The following is a 27,689-nucleotide window of genomic DNA, read 5'->3' as shown; positions in this document are numbered from 1 at the left end:
ATATATATAATAAAATTGATTATTATGAATAGTATTGTATTTAATACATTTTATTCTATATATTATTCGACAATGTTAACTTAAACATTACTAAAACATTTTATATTATGGCTTTGCAATAATATTATATGACTTTATACTTTATCTTATTTCATAATAATATGACTTACTGTACCTTTACTATATAGAAATATGTACTTATAATAATGTGACCTTTCAATTGTATATTATTTGTATTACATAAAATTATCATCATCTGATCAAATCAGATTTAACGCAGTGTGTGTGTGCGCCCTGCAGCATCGTGTGTGTGTGTGTGGGTGTGTGTGTGTGTGTGTCAGGAGGAGCTCATCATGTGATCATGTGACTCTGAGCTCAGTTCAAACTCTGAGTTTTTCATCAGATCGTCGTGACGAAGCTCAAACACGGTCAGTTGATTTTCTTTAATCTCATTTTCTAACTTATTAGTTTTAACTTAATAATGTGCGTTCCATAGTTTTACAGTAAACTTCAGTCTGAACCAGGACACTGTAAAACCTTATCTGTCTTTATTTAACTCGTTAGATTTTATTAGTTCTACTTTTTACTTATTGTAAATTAAACGTATTGATCAAATTTAACTAAACTTTAACAGTCGATAAAACAGACGAAAACTCAAACATTAGTTTGTCTTTTATTTTGAAGGAGTGAATCAAACATGAAACGTTAATGAATTAAAAATAATAATTTTAAAAGTTGGTAAAGTTCTGGATCGGTGGAATCTTCAGGGCGTGGTGACGAACTGCAACTGACCAAGCAACCAACAACTTCACCAACTTCTCTGATCTACATGTGTAAAATGCTGATTTTCATGAAGTTCATGTTTTCGTCTTTTTAAACTTTTAAATTCTTTTATTTCCTCAAATAAACCAAATTACACTGATGAAAATATCTGGTAGTAAATGTTTGAATTTAACAGGTTTTAATAAAAAATTGTTGGTGAATTTCACTTTTTCAAAAAAACAGAACTTTGTTTGTTTGCGGCTGCTTATAAACTTTTCAGTTTCTCTTTTATAAAGTTTCTGTCGTGTTAAAAAGTCAGATATTTCCCAAAATGCACCTGATAGTCATCTAATCTGTCATAAACTGGATGTTATGACATCACTTTGACATTGTGACATTGTATTAACATTATATCATTTCTTGACTTTTTCTTCACACGTATTAAAACTTTTTTTTTAAACATACATTAAATATTTTTTAAAAACATACATCAAATATGTTTTTGTAATTATTTAAATATCTTAACTAAATTTTTTTGCTCCATGTAATTACAAACTTTTTCTGACACTATTTTGCATCTGTAATCTCAAAACTCAGTTTTTTCTCAAAAAAAAGGAAATAGAAATAAATATTTCTAACATTTTTTATTTCATTCTATGAAACTTTTCTTTAAATGTTTTTTCTCGTCATTTAACTTCATATTAAATTAACTATGAGGGTCCATCAGTGGAACCCTGTGGAACTCCAATCATGTCATTATTAATGATGTTGTCATGGTGATCAGCTGTTATTGATCTAGCCGCAGTGACTCATTCAGTTTTTCATCATTTCAGCGTCATGGAGCGAAAGTTGGATCTTTCTCGTCTGTCGGACGAAGAAGCAAAACACGTCTGGGAGGTGATTCAACGAGATTTTAACCTTCGTAAAAAAGAGGAGGAGCGACTGGGGTAAGTTCCTGGGTTGATCAGTTTATGGATCAGTATCAGTTTATGGATCGATCAAAGTCTCTGACTTCCTCTAGTGGAGCTCGGAGTGAAAGATGTTGTTGTTCAGTCGATCACGGCTCAGTCACACGGAGCAGAGAAAACAGGAAGCTCACAAAGACTCCTCTGTTTCCACTGAGGACTCCAGTTCCCATCAGCCCCGGGGGCAGGCAGACTCACAGACACACACACACACACACTCAATAGTCAACATTAGTTTTCTGTGATCACTGATGATCAATACAGACGTGATCAGTAAACAACTGGCTTCACTGAGTCCTGTAACATCTGATCATCGTCATGGAAACCACATTGACACTGATGATGTCAGAGTCTGACATTTTTTATTTAAATGTCTTCACTGATTCACCAGCGTCACACGTTTGAACCCCAGCAGCATGTGACCACGGCCCGCTCATTCAGATTCAACCCCGCCCCCTCCTGTGAGGTTTGTCTGTAAAACTCATCACACTTCATTTCCAGATGTTGATCCAGTGGTTGATCCTGTTGTTGATCCAGATGTTGATCCTGTTGTTGATCCAGTGGTTAATCCTGTTGTTGATCCAGTGGTTGATCCAGATGTTGATCCAGTGATTGATCCTTTGGTTGATCCAGTGATTGACCCAGATGTTGATCCAGTGATTGATCCAGATGTTGATCCTGTTGTTGATCCAGTGGTTAATCCTGTTGTTGATCCAGATGTTGATCCTGTTGTTGATCCAGTGGTTGATCCAGATGTTGATCCAGATGTTGATCCTGTTATTAATCCAGTGATTGATCCAGATGTTAATCCAGTGATTGATCCAGTGATTGATCCTTTGGTTGATCCAGTGATTGACCCACATGTTGATCCAGTGATTGATCCAGATGTTGATCCTGTTGTTGATCCAGTGGTTAATCCTGTTGTTGATCCAGGTGTTGATCCTGTTGTTGATCCAGTGGTTGATCCAGATGTTGATCCAGTGATTGATCCTGTTCTTGATCCTGTTGTTGATCCAATGGTTGATCCAGTGATTGACCCAGATGTTGATCCTGTTGTTGATCCAGTGATTGATCCAGATGTTGATCCTGTTGTTGATCCAGTGATTGATCCTGATGTTGATCCAGGGGTTGATCCAGTGGTTGATCCAGATGTTGATCCTGTTGTTGATCCAGTGATTGATCCAGATGTTGATCCTGTTGTTGATCCTGATGTTGATCCAGGGGTTGATCCAGTGGTTGATCCAGTGGTTGATCCAGTGATTGATCCAGTTATTGATCCTGTTGTTGATCCAGATGTTGATCCTGTTGTTGATCCAGTGGTTGATCCAGATGTTGATCCTGTTGTTGATCCAGTGATTGACCCAGTGATTGACCCAGATGTTGATCCAGTGATTGATCCAGATGTTGATCCTGTTGTTGATCCAGTGGTTAATCCTGTTGTTGATCCAGGTGTTGATCCTGTTGTTGATCCAGTGGTTGATCCAGATGTTGATCCAGTGATTGATCCTGTTCTTGATCCTGTTGTTGATCCAGTGGTTGATCCAGTGATTGACCCAGATGTTGATCCTGTTGTTGATCCAGTGATTGATCCTGATGTTGATCCAGGGGTTGATCCAGTGGTTGATCCAGATGTTGATCCTGTTGTTGATCCAGTGATTGATCCTGATGTTGATCCAGGGGTTGATCCAGTGGTTGATCCAGATGTTGATCCTGTTGTTGATCCAGTGATTGATCCAGATGTTGATCCAGTGGTTACTCCAGTGGTTGATCCAGATGTTGATCCTGTTGTTAATCCAGTGGTTGATCCAGATACTGATCCAGTGGTTGATCCAGTCGTTGATCCTGTTGTTAATCCAGTGGTTGATCCAGATACTGATCCAGTGGTTGATCCAGATGTTGATCCAGTGGTTACTCCAGTGGTTACTCCAGTGGTTGATCCAGATGTTGATCCTGTTGTTAATCCAGTGATTGATCCAGATGTTGATCCTGTTGTTAATCCAGTGATTGATCCAGATGTTGATCCTGTTGTTAATCCAGTGATTGATCCAGATACTGATCCAGTGGTTGATCCAGTGGTTGATCCAGATGTTGATCCTGTTGTTGATCCAGTGATTGATCCAGATGTTGATCCAGTGGTTACTCCAGTGGTTGATCCAGATGTTGATCCTGTTGTTAATCCAGTGGTTGATCCAGATACTGATCCAGTGGTTGATCCAGTCGTTGATCCAGTGGTTGATCCAGTGGTTGATCCAGTTGTTGATGGTCTGCTTGTTTTGCAGTGACTTGAAGAATAAGATTGAGAAGGAGGACACGAAGCGAGAGTTGTTGGGTTCTCAGAGTAAACTGTCGGACTCGATGTGTATCCGTTGCCTTCAACCATTCAAGTTCCTGGTCAACAGTAAACGTCAGTGTCTCGACTGTCACATGTACACGTGTAAATCCTGCAGCCGCTACAACAAGAAGGAGCACGGCTGGGTGTGTGACAACTGCCGCATGACCAGGTGAGACTCCACCCACACAACCAGGTCACACTCCACCTACATGGTCAGACTCCACCCACACGGTCTGGTGTTGTGTGTACAGGGTGTTGAAGATTGGCACCGTTGGCTGGTACCATGACAACGTCAGAAACCGATTCAAACGCTTTGGCAGCGCCAAGGTCATGAGGTCATTGTACAAGAGGCTGAATGGGGACGGTAAGTCACCATGACAACGTCATTACATACCTTTCACCTTCACCTGTCCATCATTCATCTGTCCAACCCTTACCTGTCTATCGTTCACCAGTCTCACTTGTCCATGGTGTTTGATCAGTGTAGCGTTTGATTCCTCAGGTGGTCGTGATGATGACACGCAGAGTATGCCAGACGTCCGCAACTGTGAGTTCACAATAAAACAGCTGATTGTGTTATTTGTCTCAGTCCTAAAGATTTTTGTCTCCGTCTCTGCAGACATGTACAACGTTAACGAGGACGACCATGGCGAGTCTGAGGCTCAGCGCTACAAAGTGGTAAACTGTAGAAATATAAAAAGAACCTTATCATGATGAGACAACACATATTTAACTTCCTGTTTTTAATTGTCAGATGAGGAAAAGTAAACGTCTGCTGTCGGTTCATCCGCTTGACTTTGACTCTGAGGAATATTTTCCTCATTCACGACGAGCGTCTGTACAGGTATTTCAGAAAACTGAACACACACCTGAACACGTCACACACCTGAACACGTCACACACCTGAACACGTCACACACCTGAACACGTCACACACCTGAACACATGTTGTGGTCACATGACTAATTTCATCAGCAGATGCAGGAAGATCGATTTTACAGGAATGATGTCGACTATGATACGTACAGTCAACGTGGCAACCGCAGAAAGAGTCTGGATCGGTACGCCATGAGGCCCGGTCAGTACTACACAGTACACACAGAGTACACAAACCATAGAGCAAGTATGATATTATTATTATTTTTGTTAATTACAATTATTAGTATAAAGTATTTGTAATATTATAGTTATTATGTGTATTTTTAATATAATAATTCCTTTAATTTTGATTTTTTTAAATGTCTTTTGATTCATTTTATGTTTCATTAAATGTCACATTTAAATCTTTGTTTTAATATTTTTAATAATAGAATAATACATCTGTTTAATGTATTTTTTTACTTTATCAGTAAATATTTACCTGTTCATATTTACTGTGTTTGATCAGAGGACAATGGGGAGAGGATGGTGCGAACTCGTTCGCTGTCCAAGATCAGTTCGTCGGTTGCTAGGCAACAGTACGTCGATACCTCTGATGAGGATGAGTACCAGAGGTACCCCCCCCCCATGTACCAGCAGCCCCCCCACCGCCGCAGGAACAGCAGAGCATCATCTCAGGAGAACCTGGGACAAGCCCCGCCTGTAAGAACCAACAACCAATCAACGATCAAACAATGTCTAATACTAACGTCACATGATCGGCAGCGACATTCAAACTAAACAAAAAGTTCTGTAAAAAGTGAGAATGTGTTTCTGTTGCCTGGGAAACAGTTTGTGATAAAGAATAGAAACATGAGTTTCTTTTTTTCAATGTTGCAGATAAACGAGCTGAGCAAACGCATGTCGGCCATCGAGAGTCTGTTGAGTCGTCTGGAGGAGAAGATGACGCCCGGCGACGAGGTGACGTCAGCTTCAATGCTGATTAATAAATATCAAAATCAAATCAATTCTTTACATCACGTCTGTGTTCTCCATCAGGCATCCACTCCATCCACTCAGAACGAGGAGGAGAAGCTGCGGAGGAAGTTGAGTGAGTTGGCGGGAAACCTGAGCGATAAGGGCGTGTCATCGGACGACGAGAAGAAGCCCTTCTCTCTGGGTAAAGGTTCTGCCGGCGCCCGTGGCGCTGCCGTGACGCTGGATTCTCTGAAGGTCAAAGAACTGAGCTCGTCCAGTGACGAGGTCCCGACTGAGGCTCAGAAGGTAGGTCAGAGGTCAAGACAGCTGTTTCCTGTTTGACACTGAATCAGTCAGTCAGTGAGATACTTAGTAAGTTAGTCAGTTAGTCAGTTAAATAGTTAGTCAGTTAGTCAGTCAGTCAGTAAAATAGTTAGTCAGTCAGTTAGCTAGTTAGTTAGTCAGTTAAATAGTTAGTTAGTCAGTTAAATAGTTAGTAAGTCAGTTAGATAGTTAGTCAGTCAGTCAGTCAGTTAGCTAGTTAGTTAGTCAGTTAAATAGTTAGATAGTTAGGTCATAGTTAGTCAGTTAGTCAGTCAGTCAGTAAAATAGTTAGTCAGTCAGTTAGCTAGTTAGTTAGTCAGTTAAACAGTTAGATAGTTAGTTAGTCTGTTAAATAGTTAGTCAGTCAGTCAGTTAGATAGTTAGTTAGTCAGTTAGCTAGTTAGTTAGTCAGTTAAACAGTTAGATAGTTAGTTAGTCTGTTAAATAGTTAGTCAGTCAGTCAGTTAGATAGTTAGTTAGTCAGTTAAATAGTTAGTCAGTTAGTCAGTCAGTCAGTAAAATAGTTAGTCAGTTAGCTAGTTAGTTAGTCAGTTAAATAGTTAGTCAGTTAGTCAGTCAGTCAGTAAAATAGTTAGTCAGTCAGTTAGCTAGTTAGTTAGTCAGTTAAATAGTTAGTTAGTCAGTAAGTCAGTTAGATAGTTAGTTAGTCAGTCAGTCAGTTAGTTAAATAGTTAGTCAGTAAGTCAGTCAGTTAGTCAGTAAGTCAGTAAGTCAGTAAGTCAGTTAGATAGTTAGTTAGTCAGATAGTCAGTCAGTCAGTTCGATAGTTAGTTAGTTCAATAGTTAGTCAGTAAGTCAGTTAGATAGTTAGTTAGTCAGATAGTCATTCAGTTAGTTAGATAGTTAGTCAGTCAGTCAGTTAGATAGTTAGTTAGTTGTCAGTCAGTCAGTTAGTTAGTTAGTTAAATAGTTAGTGAATATGTCAAGTGGATAGTTAGTTAGTCATTTGTCAGTCAGTTAGTTAGTCAGTTAAATAGTTAGTGAGTCAGTCAGTTAGTTAGTCAGTTAGATAGTTAGTTAGTTAAATAGTTAGTCAGTTAGTCAGTCAGTCAGTAAAAAAGTTAGTCAGTCAGTTAGCTAGTTAGTTAGTCAGTTAAATAGTTAGTTAGTCAGTTAAATAGTTAGTAAGTCAGTTAGTCAGTCAGTCAGTTAGTTAAATAGTTAGTCAGTCAGTTAGTCAGTAAGTCAGTTAGATAGTTAGTTAGTCAGATAGTCAGTCAGTCAGTTCGATAGTTAGTTCAATAGTTAGTCAGTAAGTCAGTTAGATAGTTAGTTCGTCAGATAGTCAGTCAGTTAGTTAAATAGTTAGTCAGTAAGTCAGTTAGATAGTTAGTTAGTTGTCAGTCAGTTAGTTAGTCAGTTAAATAGTTAGTGAGTCAGTCAGTTCGTTAGTTAGATAGATAGTTAGTTAGTCAGTTAGATAGTTAGTTAGTTAGTTGTCAGTCAGTCAGTTTCAGACGTGGATTCTTCACTTTAACGTTAACCAGATTTAAAGTGATGCTGCATGACTCCTCCACTAACAAGCTGCTTCCTGCAACTTAACTTTTAATGTGAAGGTGAAGCAGACACAGCCTGGACTACAACTGAAGATGAAAGAAGTGATGTGAAGTGATGATGAAAGAAAAGAAGTGAAGTTGAAAGAAGTGAATTGATGATGAAAGTAGTGAAGTGATGATGAAAGAAAAGAAGTGAAGTGAAGTTGAAAGAAGTGAAGTGATGATGAAAGAAAATAAGTGATGATGAAAGAAAAGAAGTGATGATGAAAGTAGTGAAGTGATGATGAAAGAAAAGAAGTGAAGTGAAGTTGAAAGAAGTGAAGTGATGATGAAAGAAAATAAGTGATGATGAAAGAAAAGAAGTGATGATGAAAGAAGTGAAGTGATGATGAAAGAAGTGAAGTGATGATGAAAGAAAAGAAGTGATGATGAAAGAAGTGAAGTGATGATGAAAGAAGCAAAGTGAAGTGATGATGAAAGAAGTGAAGTGATGATGAAAGAAAAGAAGTGATGATGAAAGAAGTGAAGTGATGATGAAAGAAGCAAAGTGAAGTGATGATGAAAGAAGTGAAGTGATGATGAAAGAAAAGAAGTGATGATGAAAGAAGTGAAGTGATGATGAAAGAAGTGAAGTGAAGATGAAAGAAGCGAAGTGATGATGAAAGAAAATAAGTGATGATGAAAGAAGTGAAGTGAAGTGATGATGAAAGAAGTGAAGTGATGATGAAAGAAAATAAGTGATGATGAAAGAAAAGAAGTGATGATGAAAGAAGTGAAGTGAAGATGAAAGAAGCGAAGTGAAGTGAAGTGAAGTGAAAAGAGTAAACGATAGACAGAACCTCGTCCACACGGTCATATCGTGGTCCAGGCCAGTGGCTGCTTCAGGATCTGATGTTGTTTTCCAGCTGCTAACATCTGTCCCTCTACATGGCTTTCAGAGATCAACTGCCGCCGCCCTCTGTGACCTCACCACTGAGGTCCTGAGAACCATTAATGCCACAGAAAACGCAATGGTCGAGTACGGCCTCTCAGAGCCGACAGACAGATCCCACTTAGTAGGGACTGACGTAAAGCAAGCAGATGATGCTTTCAGGGAACTTGAGGAAAATGTAAGATTCAAACATGAACTGCACGCCTCGTTTTCCCCTTAACGTCGCTGTCTGAAGGTCAAACTAAGCCCCGCCCCCTGCCTAATCTGATGCATGACAACTATGTCTGAATGGCTTCAATTGTCCCGTGTGTGTCCGTCTGTCAATCAACACGTCCGAGTATCTGTCACAACATACTGAACATTTATCAATCAATCCAATTTTATGTGTATATCCCATATTCACAAATCATAATTTGTCTCATAGGGCTTTAACAAGGTGTGACATCCTCTGTTTTTAACCCTCAACAAGAGTCAGGAAAAACTTCAAAAAATTATTTATGAATACACAAGAGAATATTACTGAGTCTATTTATTATTACAAATACATTTTATATCTTTATAATTATAATATGAAGAAATAGTAAAATACTCATAATAAGAAATCTTACATATAATTATGTGAAATCTATGTGTTGTGTTCTCATATTGAAATAGTACGTCAGTATGTTGTTAAACGATACTCAGTCTTTTCACCATCATTATCACAGGTGTGGTAGCATGTTAGCGCCCTCTCTGGTGACTCAGGTGGGTTTGTCATCTCACCTGTGCAGGTGTACATCACCGCTGGTCAGTCATACGAACTGGAGACAAAACTTCGGAAACTGGAGCAGAGCGCCAAAAATCGTTTTGGAGGGACAACAGATTCTGAGCTGTCGGAGCTGGAGGACGTGGTGGCACTCACCGCCGCCAGAGTCCAGGGAGCAGAGAGTGAGGTGGGTTGAGAGTCGCACCTGCAGCAGAGCGTCAAATTATAAATAATAATGTACATGATATATCATATTATGATAATGAACTATGATAATACATTTATTATTATTAGAGTTTAGATATAAATATAAACTGTAACTACTCATTTGTATCATATATATAATTTTACAGTGTATGTAAATCTTATAACTATTATATATTTTTATTGTTCATTCATTTGTCAGGTTTCTGATATCGAGAGTAAAATTGCCGCTCTGAGCTCTGCAGGTTCCAAGAAGAAGGTACGATATTTTATTTGTTTTTTTTACTATGCACAAAAAATAACATTCATTTCTTTTTATTGATAGGAAGAAAATTTGAAACTAAGAGGTTTTAATTTGGAATCATGAAAACGTCCTCATGAGATTTTAATCTTGAATCATAATTAGAAGAATATGAAGTTGTAGAATAATAATTTGAATAAATGATGTAATTTTTTTTATAATAATTTAAAGGAATAATGTTAAATACTTGTATAATCATTTTAATGGAGGATGTTAAATATTTCAACAGACTCCAGGATCTCATCAGAAGAAGAAATCCACTCAGGATCTGTCCAGTAAGAAATAATTAAGTTTAGTCTGATGATTATTGATTTAAAATAAGTTCACAGCTGATTTTGTGATTACAGAATTTTTTTAAACTTTATGTTCTATGCTGAAATCTCAGCATCATTCATTAAATTTACAAGAAAAATATTTATGCATAAAACAATGTTTTCATAAACTTTTCTTTTTTCTGACAGAAACTAACGGAGCTCAATGGAGATCAAACAACGTTTACTGAACCTGAGAACATCAGAGCTAGAGAACCTTTAACCCAGAGAACCCAGAAACGTACGGAACTTCAAACGAGAGAACCTTATCACCAGAGAATCCCCAAACCTAAGAAGCTTAAAACAGAAAAACCTAAAACCTAAGAAGACTTAAACCAGAGAACCTGAGAAACGAGAGAGCTCTAATAAGAACCCAAGAACTAGTTAAAACAGATGTTTTGTTTTACAGTGTAAAAGACAAAGTGACGACAGAGGCCCACATGAGTCATTTGCATTTTAAACGTCTTTTCTGGAGCTTTCAATCACCTGACAGGGCGGAGCCTCATCCAGTCTAAACTAAATATAAAGTTAAAAAAGTTAATAATTAAAAATGTTACATATCAATATTATTGTATCATCTACCAAACAAACAGACACGTTTCTTTTTTTCTATATGAATCTTATGCAGTTAAATATATGTGTCAATAAATTACGAAATCTAATAAGAATAAAATACAAACCCACGTTCTTAAAACTACACAACTCAACATTTGTTACGTTACTTTACTCATAGACGAAATTAAAAGGTAGTGAGATAGTTTTAAAAATAAAAATGTTTTGAAGAATAAATTCATAATTTATTCTTTTACAGGCCTGAAAATAAATTTAGAAAAAAGTTAATAGAATAAGATATTAATGTTAAAACCATAGAAATAAAATCAAAATACATTCAGAGATTTATCAGCTGGTGAAAAACTCACTTTTAAAATGCTCTTAATTAAAACATATGATATTAAAGTATGCTGACTTACATAAATAAATAATAAATGTAAAAATAATATAAAAATAATACTTCAATAAATCAATATCATCAATCTGTTTGTGGAAAAGTCCAGAAGTAAAATGTATTGAATGACGTAATTTTCCCCCCCGTTGTTTTCATTTGTTGAATCCATTTCTGATCAATCACCAGCTGATTGGATATTATTGATCAGTATAAGTAGATTTAAACATTTACTTTCTCACTTAATAACTTCAGATTGTTGCCCTGAATGTTCTGATCAATAAACTATGAAACTCTTTGTGATGTATTGATCCTTTATTGATCATTCATTTCGCACACATTTTACTGATTGACAGGTTCAAGTCAAAATCAAACTCAATGAATTTTAATTCAATCACATTCAAATATTTCTGTTTGTACATTTAACAGATTTGTTTTGTAAATACAAATAATGTGTTGTTTTTTTTGCCTGAATATAAGAAACTAAATAACTGTATTTTTTAAAATGGATAAAAATGATAATCTGCTTTTTTTCATGATAAAATACACTCAACATTTGTATTTCATTTGAATCTTATGAAACTGGATTTATAAAAAAATTAACTATTTGAACTAAAATATAAGTAGTCAGGGACTCAAAACAAGTACGCGTGTGAATGTATATTTTACATTTTTGTTTCCGCTGTAATAACATCAAACTTTCAGAATAAAAGCAGTGACTCTTAAACGGAGTCTGGAGGTTGACAGGAATATTTAATTAAATTGTATAAACGCTGGAGAATAAAACTTTGTCTGTGTTAATTAAAAGTGGCAGCAGCGGACACGCTGACCTAGGTACATGCACAAAACGTTTCTCAACTATTAGTAATTCATGAGGAATTTCATTTACATAGCTCTTCTATATTTTATGAGATTACAGACTTTCATGTTTCGAAGTATTTATTATTGCGTTACATATGGTGTTATTACTGTGTATAAATTATATAATTATTCATCTACATTTACATTTAATGCAAACACAATGTATCAAATATTTATAATATATAACTCATTTTACCAATGAAATAAATATATGGATATTAATATTTATCTGTCATAATCAAAATGTATTGTGATTATTAATTACATTCTCATTTAAACCTATTAATAATAATATTAACGACATAAATACTTGAATTGACCTTTTTAACACAAAAGTATTTTAACTTAGAAATAAAATCATATTCTTTTAATGTGAAAAACGGGACTTTCTGTCAGTGTGTAAACATGTGAACCTCCGCCCCTTCACAATAAAAGCCTCCTCCCGTGTCTCCTGATGAGCGTCGGGATGTTCTCGGTCCCGGTCCACCTCCCGGTGCTGGAGGACAAGTCTCCCGGTTCTTCTGTCTCGGTCTAACGGAGGTTCACGGCTTAGGCTGCGGATTTTACCGGCGCTGTGAGGACCAGACTCCTGTGACGGTACCGGCGCTCGGTGTTTCTCTCCCGGTTCTCCGGTACTGAGCTAACGTTAGCAGCCGGTGAGCTAACCGGAGAGCCAACGTTAGCAGCTAACGACAAACGACCGCATCGTGACGTCACACAAACAACAACCGACCCGGCTCCGAAGTCCCAGTCCGTGGTCCCGGATCTCCTGGGCAGAGACACCGGGATTTCAGATTGACCTCCCGGTTCTGGATCGTGTCCGGGGACAGCGGGAGCTGAGGTCCGAACCGGAAGCGTCTGCCTCTCAGGTCCGTGGTTTAACCTCAGGGGACATGATGGGGACTCAGGGTCCGGGCAGGAAGAGGATCCCGAACCGGGACAAGATGACGGCCGAGGACGACGCTCTGAACCAGATCGCACGCGAGGTGAGTCCGCGAATCGATGACGAGCCCTGATCACTAGGGGGCGCTGTGAGCTCCTCCGTGACGTCACAGGTTCATCATAACAACATCACACGTGTGTCACGTGCTCTGGTCCATAAAGTGTTTAGCATCCTCACAGACAGAACCACAGACGCTGTTGTGATCGTACACTTCTATCAATCAGTCAACTGACTGAATAAATAACTGAATAAATGAATAAATGACTGACTGAATAAATTAATGAATGACTGACTGAATAAGTAACTGACTGAATAAATGACTGACTGAATAAATTAATGAATGAATGACTGGATAAATGAATGAATGACTGACTGAATAAATGAATGAATGACTGACTGAATAAGTAACTGACTGAATAAATGAATGAATGACTGACTGAATAAATGAATGAATGACTGACTGGATAAATAACTGAATAAATGAATAAATGACTGACTGAATAAATTAATGAATGACTGACTGAATAAGTAACTGACTGAATAAATGAATGAATGACTGACTGAATAAATGACTAAATGACTGACTGAATAAATGACTGACTGAATAAATGAATGAATGACTGACTGACTGAATAAGTAACTGACTGACTAAATGACTGACTGAATAAATGAATGAATGACTGACTGACTGAATAAGTAACTGACTGAATAAATGACTGACTGAATAAATGACTAAATGAATAAATGACTGACTGAATAAATGACTGACTGAATAAATAACTGACTGAATAAATGAATGAATGAATAAATGAATGGATGACTGACTGAATAAATAACTGACTGAATAAATGAATGAATGACTGACTGAATAAATGACTGACTGAATAAATGAATGAATGACTGACTGAATAAATAACTGACTGAATAAATGACTGACTGAATGAATGAATGAATAAATGAATGAATAAATGAATGAATGAATAAATGAATAAATGACTGGATAAATAACTGACTGAATAAATGAATGAATGAATGACTGGATAAATAACTGACTGAATAAATGAATGAATGACTGACTGAATAAATGAATGAATGACTGACTGAATAAATAACTGACTGAATAAGTAACTGACTGAATAAATGAATAAATGACTGACTGAATAAATGAATGAATGACTGACTGAATAAATGAATGGATGACTGACTGAATAAATGACTGACTGAATAAATGACTGACTGAATAAATAACTGACTGAATAAATGAATGAATGAATAAATGAATGGATGACTGACTGAATAAATAACTGACTGAATAAATGAATGAATGACTGACTGAATAAATGACTGACTGAATAAATGAATGAATGACTGACTGAATAAATAACTGACTGAATAAATGACTGACTGAATGAATAAATGAATGAATAAATGAATGAATGAATAAATGAATAAATGACTGGATAAATAACTGACTGAATAAATGAATGAATGAATGACTGGATAAATAACTGACTGAATAAATGAATGAATGACTGACTGAATAAATGAATGAATGACTGACTGACTGAATAAGTAACTGACTGAATAAATGAATAAATGACTGACTGAATAAATGACTGACTGAATAAATGACTAAATGACTGACTGAATAAATAACTGAATGACTGACTGAATAAATAACTGACTGAATAAATGAATGAATGACTGACTGAATAAATGACTGACTGAATAAATGACTGAATGACTGACTGAATAAATAACTGACTGAATGAATAAATGAATGGATGACTGACTGAATAAATAACTGACTGAATAAATAACTGAATGACTGACTAAGTTACCGCCCCTTGGAGGTAATGAATAAATGATAGAAAATAGAAAACATGATTTTGTGTTGACGATAGTTTTTCCTTCATGTTAGTTTCACTGTTGTTATTGAGACAAACGTGTTTGTGTTTTGACCTACATGCTGACACTGGAATGTTTGTGTGTGTGTGTGTGTGTGTGTGTGTGTGTGTGTGTGTGTGTGTGTCAGTTTCAGTCTAAACTCGTTCAGTCACTTTCATGTTGACGTAAACAATGAAATGTCTGCTCCGCTGCCATGGCAACCAACATCTAACCATGTCTCATGTGATTATTGTTACTATTGCCGCACAACTGATTTGTTTTCACCAATAATTGGTATAAATATTTGAATATAAACATTGAGACACATGTGTGACCTCCATCTTTTAATCCGCAGCAGAAACATTAATCTGCTCAGAGCATCTGGATTTTCTCTTTATTTATTCTGAAATCACAAAATTAAGACAATAAAGAGAATTTGTATTGAATATACACATTCAGAAACTCTATACTTTTGAAACAATTTATACTCAACTTTTTTTGTTATATATTTGTATTAGTTTATATTGTTTATTTAGTAGTTTTCAAAAATATTTATATATATTTTGATATTTTGAAAGTTAAGTTAAGTTAAAAACATCTTTGAAACATTATTTATCAAATTATATATTTCTGCTTTTTATTTTCAGGTTTTTAAATGTGTCTTAGAAAAAGTTTGTAAATTGTGTCCTGAGTCAGATGAGCTCAGGTGTGTCCTCAGCAGGGTGTGTCTTCATTGTTGCTATGGGGATGAAGGGCGTGTCTCCCGGTATGAAGACAGGTGGATGGACTACATTCCTGAGGTGGACACAGAGAGATGCCCCCTGCTGGAGGAGGCTCACACTGAACTCACCTGAGAAAATAATTACCGATTAATTTACTGTCAGTGTAACATTAGTTTTAAATATGTGTAAAATTTAATTGTTTTATATTTGGATATTTTAACTAAAAATCCAAACATTTTCTGTTTTTCTGTTTTTTTTTTTTAATTTTGCTTCAATCAATAAATCTTGATATTAGTTATTAGGTTAAATATTTTCTTTTAAATATGTGCATTTTTATTCCATATAAATGTCAATATTATAACTTTGATGTTTTGCTTTATAAATGATTTCTTACTGTCTTACTGTTATAAAATAAGTTTGTTGACATTTAGTTAATTTTAATACTATCTGATTTTAATGTGTTTTCTGAAGCTTTAAAATAGATTACCATTGTTAATTATTAAATCAAAATTATTTAATGACTATTATTTATTAGTAGTTTCTCACTTTTATGGGGGGGTCGATCGATGAAATCATGAGTTTGTCAATTAAGTTTGATCAGTTTTATTACATCAACGCAGCAGCTGTATGGGAATTTTTATTCTTTTTCATATCATACTCATGATATTTTATTTCCATATGCAGATATTGATCTGTTATAAGTAAATGTTACATATTAATCTGCAGTTACTATATTTTACTGAAAGGTCTTTTAAATCGATTATGTAATATAAATGTATTATATTTATAATCACAATTCATAAATATATATGTCTTATGTGTTTGTGTGTAAACTGTGATAATATGTCTGAGATAAAAAGTGTGATAATGATTATCTATCATGTTTTATTCTGTAATATACATATTTATATTTTGATTAAAGTGAATATTTATCTGAATCTTCTGATTGACTGATTGATTATTTGTGTGTGTGTATCAGGCGGAGGCGCGGCTGGCAGCGAAGCGAGCGGCAAGAGCTGAGGCCCGAGAAATCAGGATGAAGGAGCTGGAGCGACAACAGAAGGAGGTCAGGAGGCTTTTATTCTGAAATGTGTAGCTGTTGTCATAACAACAAGTCCTGATCAGCTGCATTATGGCAACAAAGACCCTAATAATAACAATAATAATAATATCAATGCATTAATATGAGGTTGTATCAGATGTGTGTGTGTGTGTTTGTGTGTCGTCACGTGGTGATGATTAAATAAAGTTTGGACAGTGGAGGGGGAGGGTTCAGGGTCAAAGGTCAGAAACAGAGAGCTGACGTTCAGTAGGCAGCTCGTCACTCATCTGATATGTCGGAGTTCAGTCTGGTGAGTAACTTTATTTAACCTAAATATATGACGATCATCGAACAACAGGCTGTTTTAAATAAAGTAGAAATGTTTTATTTTAACTGTAAACACTGAATTAGTTATATTGAGAAACTTTCTCTTGTTTTATTATTAATCTTTAATTCACTGTAAAAACCATTAAGTTAAAACACAAAAATGTTTTTATCACCATACAAGTTCAGGTTTGGTAACAATAATTTGTTTTAATGTTTATGTGTGATATCATTGAGATATCAAGTTAATGTTTTGTTTTTGTTAAATTAAATATTAAACGTTTTTAATGATTTTAATGATTAAGTGAAATCTGTTCATCACGTGTGTGTGTGTGTGTGTCACACATGTATTATGTGTGTAAAGTGTTGAATGTGTGTGTGTGTGTGTAACGCTCAGTTGACAGTTTAGTAGATATGATAATCTGTTATTGATTTGACACTGATCAGTGTTGTTGCTTCAACGATGAATGTAGTGTCCGTCTTTATTAACACGCCCCCTAATGTGTCCTCCTCTGACCTCTCTCTCTCTCCTGTCGTTCGATCTGTAGCTCTTCCACACTCATAAGGTAACAAACTAACTCCTCCCTCACTGTGAACACAGTTTGTTTTACTGACTTGTACGTGGAGGTGGGTGGGGTTTACACTGAGCCTGGTGCAGTAAACTCCACCCGCCAGGCCCTGCAGCATCACTAAAACAAACACACTTGAAGTTTTCATCTCCTTCTGTCACTTTAATATTTCCTGTTTTTACCCCCCCCCCTCTCCCTGCAGAAGTATTATGGTCTGGATAATAAGTGGGGTCACATTGAACAGTGGATGGTACGAACACGTCACATGACTCACTTCACATGTTTCATTTTGACTCACCTGAAATTAAAGTTTGTCACATTTTTTGGGACAAACTTTAGTGACAATAAGTTAATTATACCTCAAGAATAATATATAGTAATAACATAACTTTTAATAAGTAAAATGGAACTAAGAAATAATATAAATATAATAATAATAATTAATCTAATTTTATTTCCGTCGCCCATTTTCACAAATCACAAATTTTCTCATAGATCTTAAAGGTTCAGTGTGTAGAATTTAGTGACATCTAGTGGTGAAACGTTGCAGCTGAATACTGCATGTACCTGAACACATCAACACAATAACAGTATTTACTTCATTAACCCCTTCATCGATCAGATGAAATGTCTGAGATGAAGGGAGCAGACAACATGTAACTAATAATGAATATATAACTATAATGTAGCTATAAGTCATATATAACTAATAATTACATCATATATACAAATAATAACAAATATAATCAGACTAATATAAGTGATGATCAGTAATATGTAACTAAATAATATGTATATAACATTTGGTTTACAGTATATAGTATTTGATGTGTTAATATAATAATCAGCTGACTGATGTCACATGACCAACCAAACCAATCTCCTGCTGTCGATCAAAGATGAGATGTGATGTTTTCATGACGGTGACGGCAGCTTGTTGTTGTTGTTGTTGTTGTGCTCGTGCTCAGACAGACTCAGTGGGGGGGATTAACAGCCTGTTTAATCCTCGTCTGACACATTTTTTTTTTTTATTTGTCACGTTTATTATTTTACATCTGATTCATTTGTTTCATTCGGTTTATTTTATTTTTATTTAGAATTTCATTAATTCGTTTGTTTCATGATTTAATATTTTATGAAGGTTTTTACAGTTTCACCAGATTCTATTCATATTTGTATTATTTGTTATGAGTGAGAAAATAAAACCTGTATGTTCGTCCTCTCTCGTCGTCGTCATCCTCGACCTCCTCGTCCATCCTCTGACGTCTCGTTTTTCTTCTCGCTGTTTTTTTAGGAGGACAGTGAACGTTACTCTCGACTCTCTCGGAGAAACACTTCGGTCTGTACCTGTCTCCTCTTCTTCCTCCTCTTCTTCCTCTTTCTCTCACCTGTCTCACCCTCAGTGACATCGCAGTGACATCACAATGGGGCGTGGTCAGACATACCTTGACAGTTTGTGATGTTTGTGTTTCAGGTGTCGGACGATGACGAGAAAATGTCCGTCTGCAGCCGAGGAAGCTGCAGGGTGAGTCACATGATCCTGAACGACAACAAACACGTTAACAACAAAATCCCCTGAATCATATGAAGAAAACTACGCACACATCCACATCCTGTCTTTATAGAAACATTAAGAAAATAAACAATATGAAAAAACATGAAATCTAAATTTTCTCAATATTACAGTTTGGATGAAAATGTTTAGTAGAAATATTTATCAAATATAAATGTACAAAATATGAAATCAAACTATTATTATTATAATTAAAACTGTTTACAGACACGTTGCTGCAACCCTTAACGTGTTTACGATCAAAGACACAAACTTTAATCCTTTAATCAATCGATTCTCCTACCCCCTTTTCCTCCCCACCCTCCCCACCCTGTTCTTCTTCCTCTCATCCTTCCTCCCCACCCTGCTCTTCCTCCTCACCCTCCCCACCCTGCTCTTCCTCCTCACCCTCCCCATCCTGCTCTTCTTCCTCTCATCCTTCCTCCCCACCCTGCTCTTCCTCCTCACCCTCCCCATCCTGCTCTTCCTCCTCACCTGCCTCACCTCACAGCCATCGGAGCACGGCATGTTTCTAGGCTCCGCCTCTCGAGCCTCGTCCAGGACGAGTTCAGCTCGAGCGAGTCCAGTGGTGAGTTCTGTCTCACCGTGTCCCCTCTGTCCGTCCTAATTAAGTTTACAGAGTGTGAGTCTGTCAGCAGTGTCTCCATGGTAACATGATTCATGTTGTCTCCGTGTCCAAGGTGGAGGAGAAACCGGACAGAGACTTTCTGGACAAAGTTTGTTCCATTTTATTTGTTGGTGTTTGTTTCAAACTCACATTGAAAACTAATAAAATATGAAAACATCAGTCGATTATGGAAGAAAATATTTCACTGTGTTTCTCTAGTTTAGTTTAATTTAATTATTAATTCAAACCTGTATGAGTTGGTTGAAAGGCTCATGTGATGAAGACGTTGCTCCTCCTCTTCCTCCCAGGGTTCCAGGACAGCTTTGACGCTGTCGGCCTCCACGCTCGCCTCTCTGGGCGGAGCTTCATCGCGAAGAGGAAGCTGTGACACATCGTTCTCTGTGGAGACGGAAGCGTCCATCAGAGAAATCAAGGTGCTTCATAACAACAAGTATATAATTCAAATAAATATATTTGTGTATAATGAGAAAAACAGTGGAGCCAGTCTTACCCAGTATCGAACCCTGCGGAACTCCTCAGATGATTACAATAAAATAATAATCACTGACAGTATAATAATAAATCACATTGATTATCAGGACTCTCTGGCCGAGGCCGAGGAGCGTTACCGCAGAGCGATGGTTTCTAACGCTCAGCTTCACAACGAGAAGTCGTGTCTGATGTATCAGGTGGAGACTCTGAAGGAGGAGCTGAGCGACATGGAGGAGCAGCTGTGGGAGGCTCGACAACACTGTGGCGACACCACAAAGGTCAGAGGTCACACACACGTAACCTTCAAAATAAAATAACAGTCTGAAATTCAATTGTTTTATGTTTGTTGGTGGCGCTGTAGTAGTGTTGTTGTTGTGTGTTTTTTTAACACAATGTGTGTTTCGTAGGAGTTGGAGCGCGAGCGTCAGTCTCACAGTTTCCTTCAGTTCCAGTTCAAAGAGATGAAAGACACTTTGAGAAAAACTGAGGAAATGCTGACGGTTAGCAACACACACACACACACACACACACACACACACACACACACACACACCCAAACTAAATGACGAACTCTAACCTAAACCTAAAAGTCTTCATGTATTAACCCCCCCCCCCGGGTAAACAGGAAGTGTCGGAGCTGCGTCTGCAGAGCAGCAGTTACTGTCAGGAAGTTTCTGACCTGCAGGAAGTTCTGCAGTGGAAACAGAAGAAGATCGCGGTACTTCATAACTTTTCTAACGTCTTTAATATTTACAATTTTATTTCCTTCACTAACTCCTCGTTTACTTCTTTACTTCCCTCCCATTCGTCCTTCCTTCCATTTTCTTTTCACCTCCTTCCTCCCTCCCTCGTTCAGGCGTTAGAGAGAGAGAGAGAAATCTCCGACATCGTTCGAATTGAACGAGATCGACTCCGAGACGAAGCGACGCAGCTGCGAGATTTACTGAAGGTATTCAGAGGAGGACACACGCCCACCTGAGTGATGTCATCATTAATCAGTTCATTTAGGAAGAAGTGGTGACAGGATTCATTCATATTTGTTCTCTGGAAACCATTAATTGATTGATTGATTTTCTTTCAAACAGAAACACGGTGTTGTGGTCTCATCTGAAATCTCCACCAATGGGGAGACGGGACAGACTGAGGCTGATGTCATCACTGACTCTGGCATCCTATTGGCTCAGGACTGGTGTCATGGCAGCAGAGAGAGCATGCTGGGTAAGAATCAGGAAACGTGAGGTTGTTTGATGAAAACAAATCAAACATTTGATTTAACTCTTGAATGAATCTGTGATAAAATCCTGTCACTTTAACTTCTGATGATTTTTAATCGACTCGTTCAGGTTCCGATGTGTATTAACGTCTGATCATCGTCGTCTTTGTCTCGTGAAGTCGGTTTGATTCCCGACATCTTTAATTTAACATCTTCGTCAATTTAACGCATAAACTCGTCCTCAGTCTCCTTCATCATCTTTCAGGGAAAACTGGAGCGCGGTGTCCAGCATGGGGCAGCAAACTCCAGCAGGACGACATGAAGAAGAAGAGCTGGAGGATTTTCAAACGGTCGCAGTCGCTGAACTGTCTGAGCGACGAACAAACTGAACGTGACACTTCTTACGAGGGAGTGAAAAAACAAGTAAAAGACAAAAAGAAGGAAAGAACGCAACAAATGAAAAGGGGATCTTCAGTCACTCGTTTGAACGATCACGTCTTTAAACCTGAGTTTACCTCCTCCCCTCAGGGTGTCCTTGTGACGGAAAACCAACGCTCCTTCAAACTCAGACGAACAGATGAGGGAGGGAATAGATCGTTCGCATCTCACCTGGAACGTAACAAAAAACGCGATGAGCTGTTTTCACTTGTTCGCAGAACTTCCACCAAACAAATCGTTGAGGCAGGACTGGTTTCAACTCGAGCTGCGAACAAGAGGTCGAATCTGACGCGGAAACGAACGTATAAGATTCAACGCAAACAAAAACACATCAAAGGAAGCGTAATGTCTGATTTTACACAAACGTGCTCGTCTGCTGTCGGGAGTCAAGACACAGACATCAAAACAAAGAGTGAAGAACAAAGTTCAGGAGACGATGAAAGCAACGTTAAAGCTTCACGCTCAGAAGAAAAGAAGAGAAAGAAGATGATCAGGAGAGAAAACAAATTCATCAACACGTCATCTGAGATCCAAGTCGATGATTCGTCTGAAAATGAGACGGTTGAAGTGACAGATAAAATTTGTCATCTGTCGAAGAATTCAGGAGGAACCGAACAAACAGTTGCTCATCTGATCAGAGAGTTCGTTCACAATCACAAGTTCCTGTCTGAGATCTCAGGATCTGTGACAGGAAATCAAACCACTTTAAAAGATTCAACACAAGAAGAAGAAACACAAGAGGAACCAGAAGAAGAAAATAAAGTTCAACTCACTTCAGTCTCTGCAGCGACGCACAAACTGACTCACCACGATTCGTTTAACATTTCACGTCAGAGCAGGTCAGAGGTCAAAAGGACGTCATCACCGGAGGAAACGTGCAACGATCAACGTGAAGGCCACACACTGACGACGAGCTGCTGCTTTGAGTTTGTTTTTGTCGAGTCACACTTTGCTGAACCTCAGGACACAAGATCTGCTGAGTCACCTCAAAGCTCAGGAGACGTTACAACTGAAACCAACGGACAGATGGAGGTCGCCTCTGAATGTCACAGCTGCTGCGTTAAGGACGTAAAACTGAGAAGAACTTTATCGACAAACTGTCACGAGGATCAAAGCTCAAAGATCAGACGCATCATCGAGACGACGGCGGATAAAATCAAGACCATCGTGTTCACGGAGTTCATGATGACCAGTTTCCGAGAAGGAAGGATCGATGAAGATCAACAGGTCGAAGCTTCGCCACGATCAAGCCCTGACCACGCGGATGAGACAATGAAGGGCGGGGAGACATTGGTGGAAGGCGTGGAAAGCTGCGAGGAGGCAGATGAGGAGGCAGTGACACAACAACATCGACCAATGATGGACATCGTTATTGAGAATGTGGAAGTTGTCATTGTGGGGAGCAGCGTAAAAAACAAGAAACAGGAAACTGACTGTTGGATTTCATAGATTCGTCAAAATAAAACCCGATGTTCAATCAAACTTTCAGAAATAATAAAATGTTTAAGATCATCTGAATTTATTTATTGTTTGTGTTTTAATGATTCATTTTAATTTCTGTTTATTTATCTAAACTTGATTTTTATTACTCAGAATTTTAATTAATTTAAATCATTTCATGAAATAATTTAATCAAGTGTCTCAGACGATCATAAAGATCAAGGTTTAAAAAAACATTAAAGTTTTATATAAAACAGGAAGTGACGACATCAGTTTCCTACCGCAGTGAAGAAACCGAGCAGGAAGATGATGGCGATGATGAAGATCATGATGGTGATGAAGATGATGGTGATGATGAAGATCATGATGGTGATGATGGTGATGAAGAGCAGCTCAGTCTTTCACCTCATTAAACTGGTTACCAAAGAACAGTTAATTTAGATTTTTTTTAACTTTCACTTCATGTGATTGTTTAAAACGTTTTTTAAACATTTACATTTTACATTTAAAAGCCACAGAATTCAAAATAGAATCTAAAACTACTTTTTAAAGTTTCAATTAGCTCGTCACATTAACGCCCAGGTGTCGCAGGTACATTTATCTAACCCTTGTTTGTTCAACGTGTTTTTGTTTCTGACATTTTAACATGTTTTTTTTTTTCAGAACTTCGGCTGAAGAAAGTGTTTGAAGAGAGAGAGAGTTTACAGGATCAGGTGAGACGACCTCAGACTTTAACGCTACGTGTACACAAGATGCAATAATAACAGTAGGGGGCAGTGTACAACAATCGTCATACAAACCATCAAGAACTACAAATTGTTGGACACTTGGTGAAGACATGACGATGTCGTCAGTTATCAGTCGACTGAGCAGGAAATACTGAGACCAGTTTAAACTAAATAAAACAACATGGTTGATTGTTTACTGTTTATCCTAAGCTTTGAGATTAGCGCCCTCTGGAGGAACCCTACAGTTACACTCGTCGTAGCTGCTTAAAATCAGGACATCAGGACAACAAATAATTAAAATAATTAACCATTGAATGTTATTTTGTGTTTGTGCAGGTGAGACTGTTAAAGACTCAACTGGATCAGAGACAGAAGAACGGGAGCGATGGAGTCGAGAACCCAGAGGACGGGACTCTGGACAACGGAATGGACTCTCATCTTCTGGACCTGCAGAGTCAGTCCTCTTCCTCTTCATCCTCCTCTTCCTCATCTTCATGATCTTGTAACATCTCCCGGATGTTTTGTTTTTCAGGAGACGCTAACAGACAAATCAGTGACCTCAAGTTCAAACTGGTGAAGACGGAACAGGAAGTCGCCACTCTGGAACAAAACGTACAAGCTCATGTTTATAACTTTCAAAATAAAACATTGTCTGTGTAAATCATTTTAGTTTCCGTTCCATTGAATCTTCTTGATCACAACAGATTTATGAGTTTCAGTAACTCTTCTTCACCTGCTCAGATAATCCGTCTGGAGGGTCAGGTGACTCGCTACAAGTCGGCGTCGGAGAACGCAGAGAAAACCGAAGACGAGCTGAAGGTGGAGAAGAGAAAACTGCAGAGAGAGGAAAGTATTTTACTTTTCATCTTTATGGTTCCAAGTATAACTTCAAACAGATCGGATTCTTTTTCGTTTTTTTACTCATTAATATATTCTTCTCCATATCATCAGGAAATCTTTGCGTCTTTAGTTTGATGTTTGTCGTGCTGCTCATTGTGGGAACTGTTGGTTTCTCTATAATTCCAAAGTCTGGGCCTTAATATATAAAGAGCCTTGAGATATTGTTATGATTTGATGATATACAAATAAAATTGAACTGAAGTTCGTATTCATCTTTGTTCTTCTTCGTCTCCTGCAGCTCCGCTCGGCTCTGGACCGCGTTGATGAGCTGGAGGCGAGTAATGCCCACCTCTCCAAACGCCTGGAGAAGATGAAGGCCAACCGCAACGCTCTGCTGGCCCAGCAGTGACGCCCCCTGTTGACAGAGAACTGTTGGTGCCATGTTTTCATCTCCATCATAACAAAGACAAATCTAGACGTTTGTGGCAGCGCTTCATTTCCTCTGCATGCAGCACCAGGCGGGTGGAGTTAACAGAAATCTGAAGAGAACTATTCTGACGTGGGAACAAAGGAGATCAATCAATCAATCTCTGTGACTCCTTTGTCATGAATGCAGACCACACCCACGTGTGTGGGCGGAGTTTACCACTCAGGACAATGGTCAGAGTCATTACTCAACAGAAAAACTGTGGATGTTTCCATGACAACAGGACATTTGCTGAAGACGATCATGTGACGAAGTTGACAGAGATCGTTTGATCTGAGTAATAATTAATTTGTTTAATACTTAATCAAACAAAATCCATCGCAAAGAATGAATGAATAAAAGACGTAGAGAGAGGCCAGGACCTGTTGTGTACCCATCACATTAAACTCTGTCAGACTAGTTGTTGTAATAATAATCTTCAGTTGTACGTCGGTGTCTAAAGATGTTTCTTTTAATCGAAGTAACGTTAAAAGCTGAACCTAAAGGTTAAAGGTCGGTCTGACTGGCTTGTGTAGTGTCCGCTCAATAGATCAGACGTCATCACCTCTTTTTAAACTAAACAGCAGAGTCAGATCTGTCCCATTCAACAAACTACATCAACTATAGTTACAATAAAAGTCAGACAAAAAGAAATTAAGGTTGAAACAACACATTAGTACAAGAGTGTTAAAAATGCCTTCCTGTAAAAATAAGTTTTGAGCAGCGATTTAAAGACAGTGGTGAGTTCCGGAGCCTCGGACCTGATGTAGTGAGTCCTGACAGATGACAAGGCTCTCAGGTTGTGACTGGAGTCAAGGAGTCAGAGCAAGTTGAGCTTTGAAGCTATTCAAAGAATCTGAAGTCCTGAACCTTTGGATCTTTGAGGTTGTGTTTCGTGTCTCGTTCATGTCGGACTTGAGTAAGAGTTTCTTCCTAATCTGTCCTCAAACACTGGGGGGCGCTGTCTCCCTCCAGGATTAAACTACAGCAGAGACCAGATTCAAACAGACCGTCAACCGACCTTCCTCGTTTTTATTGTTTGATTCTGTCGTCCAGGTAACAGTGGAGGGGCTGTGGTCATGTGTGTCTGTATGAGGTGGGCGGAGACTCATCAGATCATGGTCACGTGTCATTGATCATCCTGACCAATCAGGAGTTTGCTATCAATAAAATTATTGATCCTGTAAAAAAATGATTATTGTTGATGAAAAATCATGAGCGGATGTGATTGGACGATGGACGTCGTCACAGAGTTTATAGACAAATAAAGTTGAAGGAAATATTCTGGAATACAATTTATTTTCTGAATGTAAGCAGTGTGGCTGTGGGCGGAGCTTCATATCTGATCTGATGTTGTCTGTTTACATTTTTCAGTTTGAAACTAATTAAATCAAATTAAAAAACATCTGTTTGTTATTTTCTTCAAAACATTAAAAAGCTGCTGTGACAACGAATAATAAAACAAATTATTTAATGATTAAAAGATTCTGTGACGTTAAACATCTGATCTGACTAAAAGAGTTTTAAATTTAAACTTTAATCACACACGAACACAAAAACAATATATTTTACTTTGCATTTCAAACTTTTATTAATTCATATAAGTATTTTAATTTCATTAAAAATTATATCAACGTCCTCAAACGTATATCTTTTGTTTAAATTTGGAGAATGATTATTACTGAATGTGTCTTTGTATGAAAGAAAAATGAGTTTAATAAATTCTATTTAATCATTGAAAACTGGATGATTGATAATAATAATAAATACATGGTTGTAGTTTTAGAGTGCGCCAGCAGGTAGAGCTGTTGTTTCAAATGAAACACCTGATTAACTTTATTTATAATTTATTTACATGTTACTGTTTGTTGATGTGACACTATTATAGTATCAGTAGTATCGTAGTTTTACTGTAGCAGTACAGCAGTAGTATTAGTACTAATAATGTAGTATGACAGCGGTTGGTTCGGCTTTATTCTGCTGCGTCACTCGGTCTCTGGTCCAACACCAACTCCGTTTCACTTGCTTTTCTCCTGAGCGTGAGTGAGATGTTTTAAAGGAGATCAGTTATTGATCAGTTCACATCCTGAGTGATTAGCGCCTTTTAGTGGCAGAGTTGCATAAAGTTATATTAAGTACACAAGTTTTAAAAGTTGAAAAAAGTTTCATAATTTTTTAATAAAGTATATTAAAGTTACAGACGTTTAAATGATTTAATAGTTTTATAAAGTCACGGTCACTTTGTTTCCTGGAAACTTCTCAGAATGAGATGATGTGCTTCTATAAATAGATAAACAAAGTTACATCTCTACACTGTAAAAACACTTTCATCTGTTTCAGTCCCATGATGCAGTTCTTTGTTTTAACTCTGCC

The 27,689-nt window shown here is 37.5% G+C and overlaps 2 protein-coding genes and 1 long non-coding RNA gene across 21 annotated transcripts; 2 read left to right on the top strand and 1 right to left on the bottom strand.

Annotated features, from left to right (window-relative positions):
• Window positions 1-298: 298 nt before the first annotated feature.
• On the top strand, window positions 299-11,469 carry mlpha (melanophilin a). 3 transcript variants are annotated; one of them, XM_069521108.1, is made up of 16 exons: window positions 299-428; window positions 1,596-1,709; window positions 4,007-4,228; window positions 4,311-4,423; window positions 4,562-4,606; window positions 4,679-4,737; window positions 4,814-4,903; window positions 5,038-5,137; window positions 5,447-5,640; window positions 5,818-5,898; window positions 5,977-6,201; window positions 8,675-8,845; window positions 9,438-9,599; window positions 9,819-9,875; window positions 10,147-10,192; window positions 10,379-11,469. In XM_069521108.1, the coding sequence occupies exons 2-16, from the start codon at window positions 1,600-1,602 to the stop codon at window positions 10,417-10,419; spliced, it is 1,716 nt and encodes a 571-aa protein (XP_069377209.1). In that variant the 5' UTR covers window positions 299-428; window positions 1,596-1,599; the 3' UTR covers window positions 10,420-11,469. The 3 variants fall into 3 exon arrangements, with proteins under 3 accessions (XP_069377209.1, XP_069377208.1, XP_069377210.1); XM_069521107.1 differs by having other exon boundaries at window positions 5,035-5,137; XM_069521109.1 differs by lacking the exon at window positions 8,675-8,845 and having other exon boundaries at window positions 5,035-5,137.
• LOC138406976 (uncharacterized) lies at window positions 9,478-20,088 on the bottom strand. The gene is made up of 5 exons (XR_011240367.1): window positions 19,948-20,088; window positions 19,567-19,695; window positions 18,965-19,059; window positions 18,726-18,801; window positions 9,478-9,617 (listed from the first exon to the last, which is right to left on the bottom strand). It is a non-coding gene; the product is annotated as an uncharacterized lncRNA (long non-coding RNA).
• lrrfip1b (leucine rich repeat (in FLII) interacting protein 1b) lies at window positions 12,445-26,721 on the top strand. 17 transcript variants are annotated; one of them, XM_069521079.1, is made up of 19 exons: window positions 12,445-13,018; window positions 16,564-16,650; window positions 17,499-17,516; window positions 17,722-17,769; window positions 18,814-18,858; window positions 18,994-19,044; window positions 19,583-19,660; window positions 19,773-19,808; window positions 20,008-20,133; window positions 20,299-20,469; window positions 20,599-20,691; window positions 20,817-20,909; window positions 21,048-21,140; window positions 21,277-21,409; window positions 23,946-23,995; window positions 24,347-24,464; window positions 24,543-24,622; window positions 24,752-24,856; window positions 25,149-26,721. In XM_069521079.1, the coding sequence occupies exons 1-19, from the start codon at window positions 12,926-12,928 to the stop codon at window positions 25,257-25,259; spliced, it is 1,629 nt and encodes a 542-aa protein (XP_069377180.1). In that variant the 5' UTR covers window positions 12,445-12,925; the 3' UTR covers window positions 25,260-26,721. The 17 variants fall into 17 exon arrangements, with proteins under 17 accessions (XP_069377180.1, XP_069377179.1, XP_069377181.1 ...); XM_069521078.1 differs by having other exon boundaries at window positions 24,752-26,721; XM_069521080.1 differs by lacking the exons at window positions 20,817-20,909; window positions 21,048-21,140 and having other exon boundaries at window positions 24,752-26,721.
• Window positions 26,722-27,689: the final 968 nt, after the last annotated feature.

Source organism: Paralichthys olivaceus, chromosome 24, assembly GCF_024713975.1.
Source record: "Paralichthys olivaceus isolate ysfri-2021 chromosome 24, ASM2471397v2, whole genome shotgun sequence".
Classification (NCBI taxonomy): domain Eukaryota; kingdom Metazoa; phylum Chordata; class Actinopteri; order Pleuronectiformes; family Paralichthyidae; genus Paralichthys; species Paralichthys olivaceus.
Note: the sequence above shows the minus strand (reverse complement) of the source record. Positions and strands in the feature narration are given on the sequence as shown.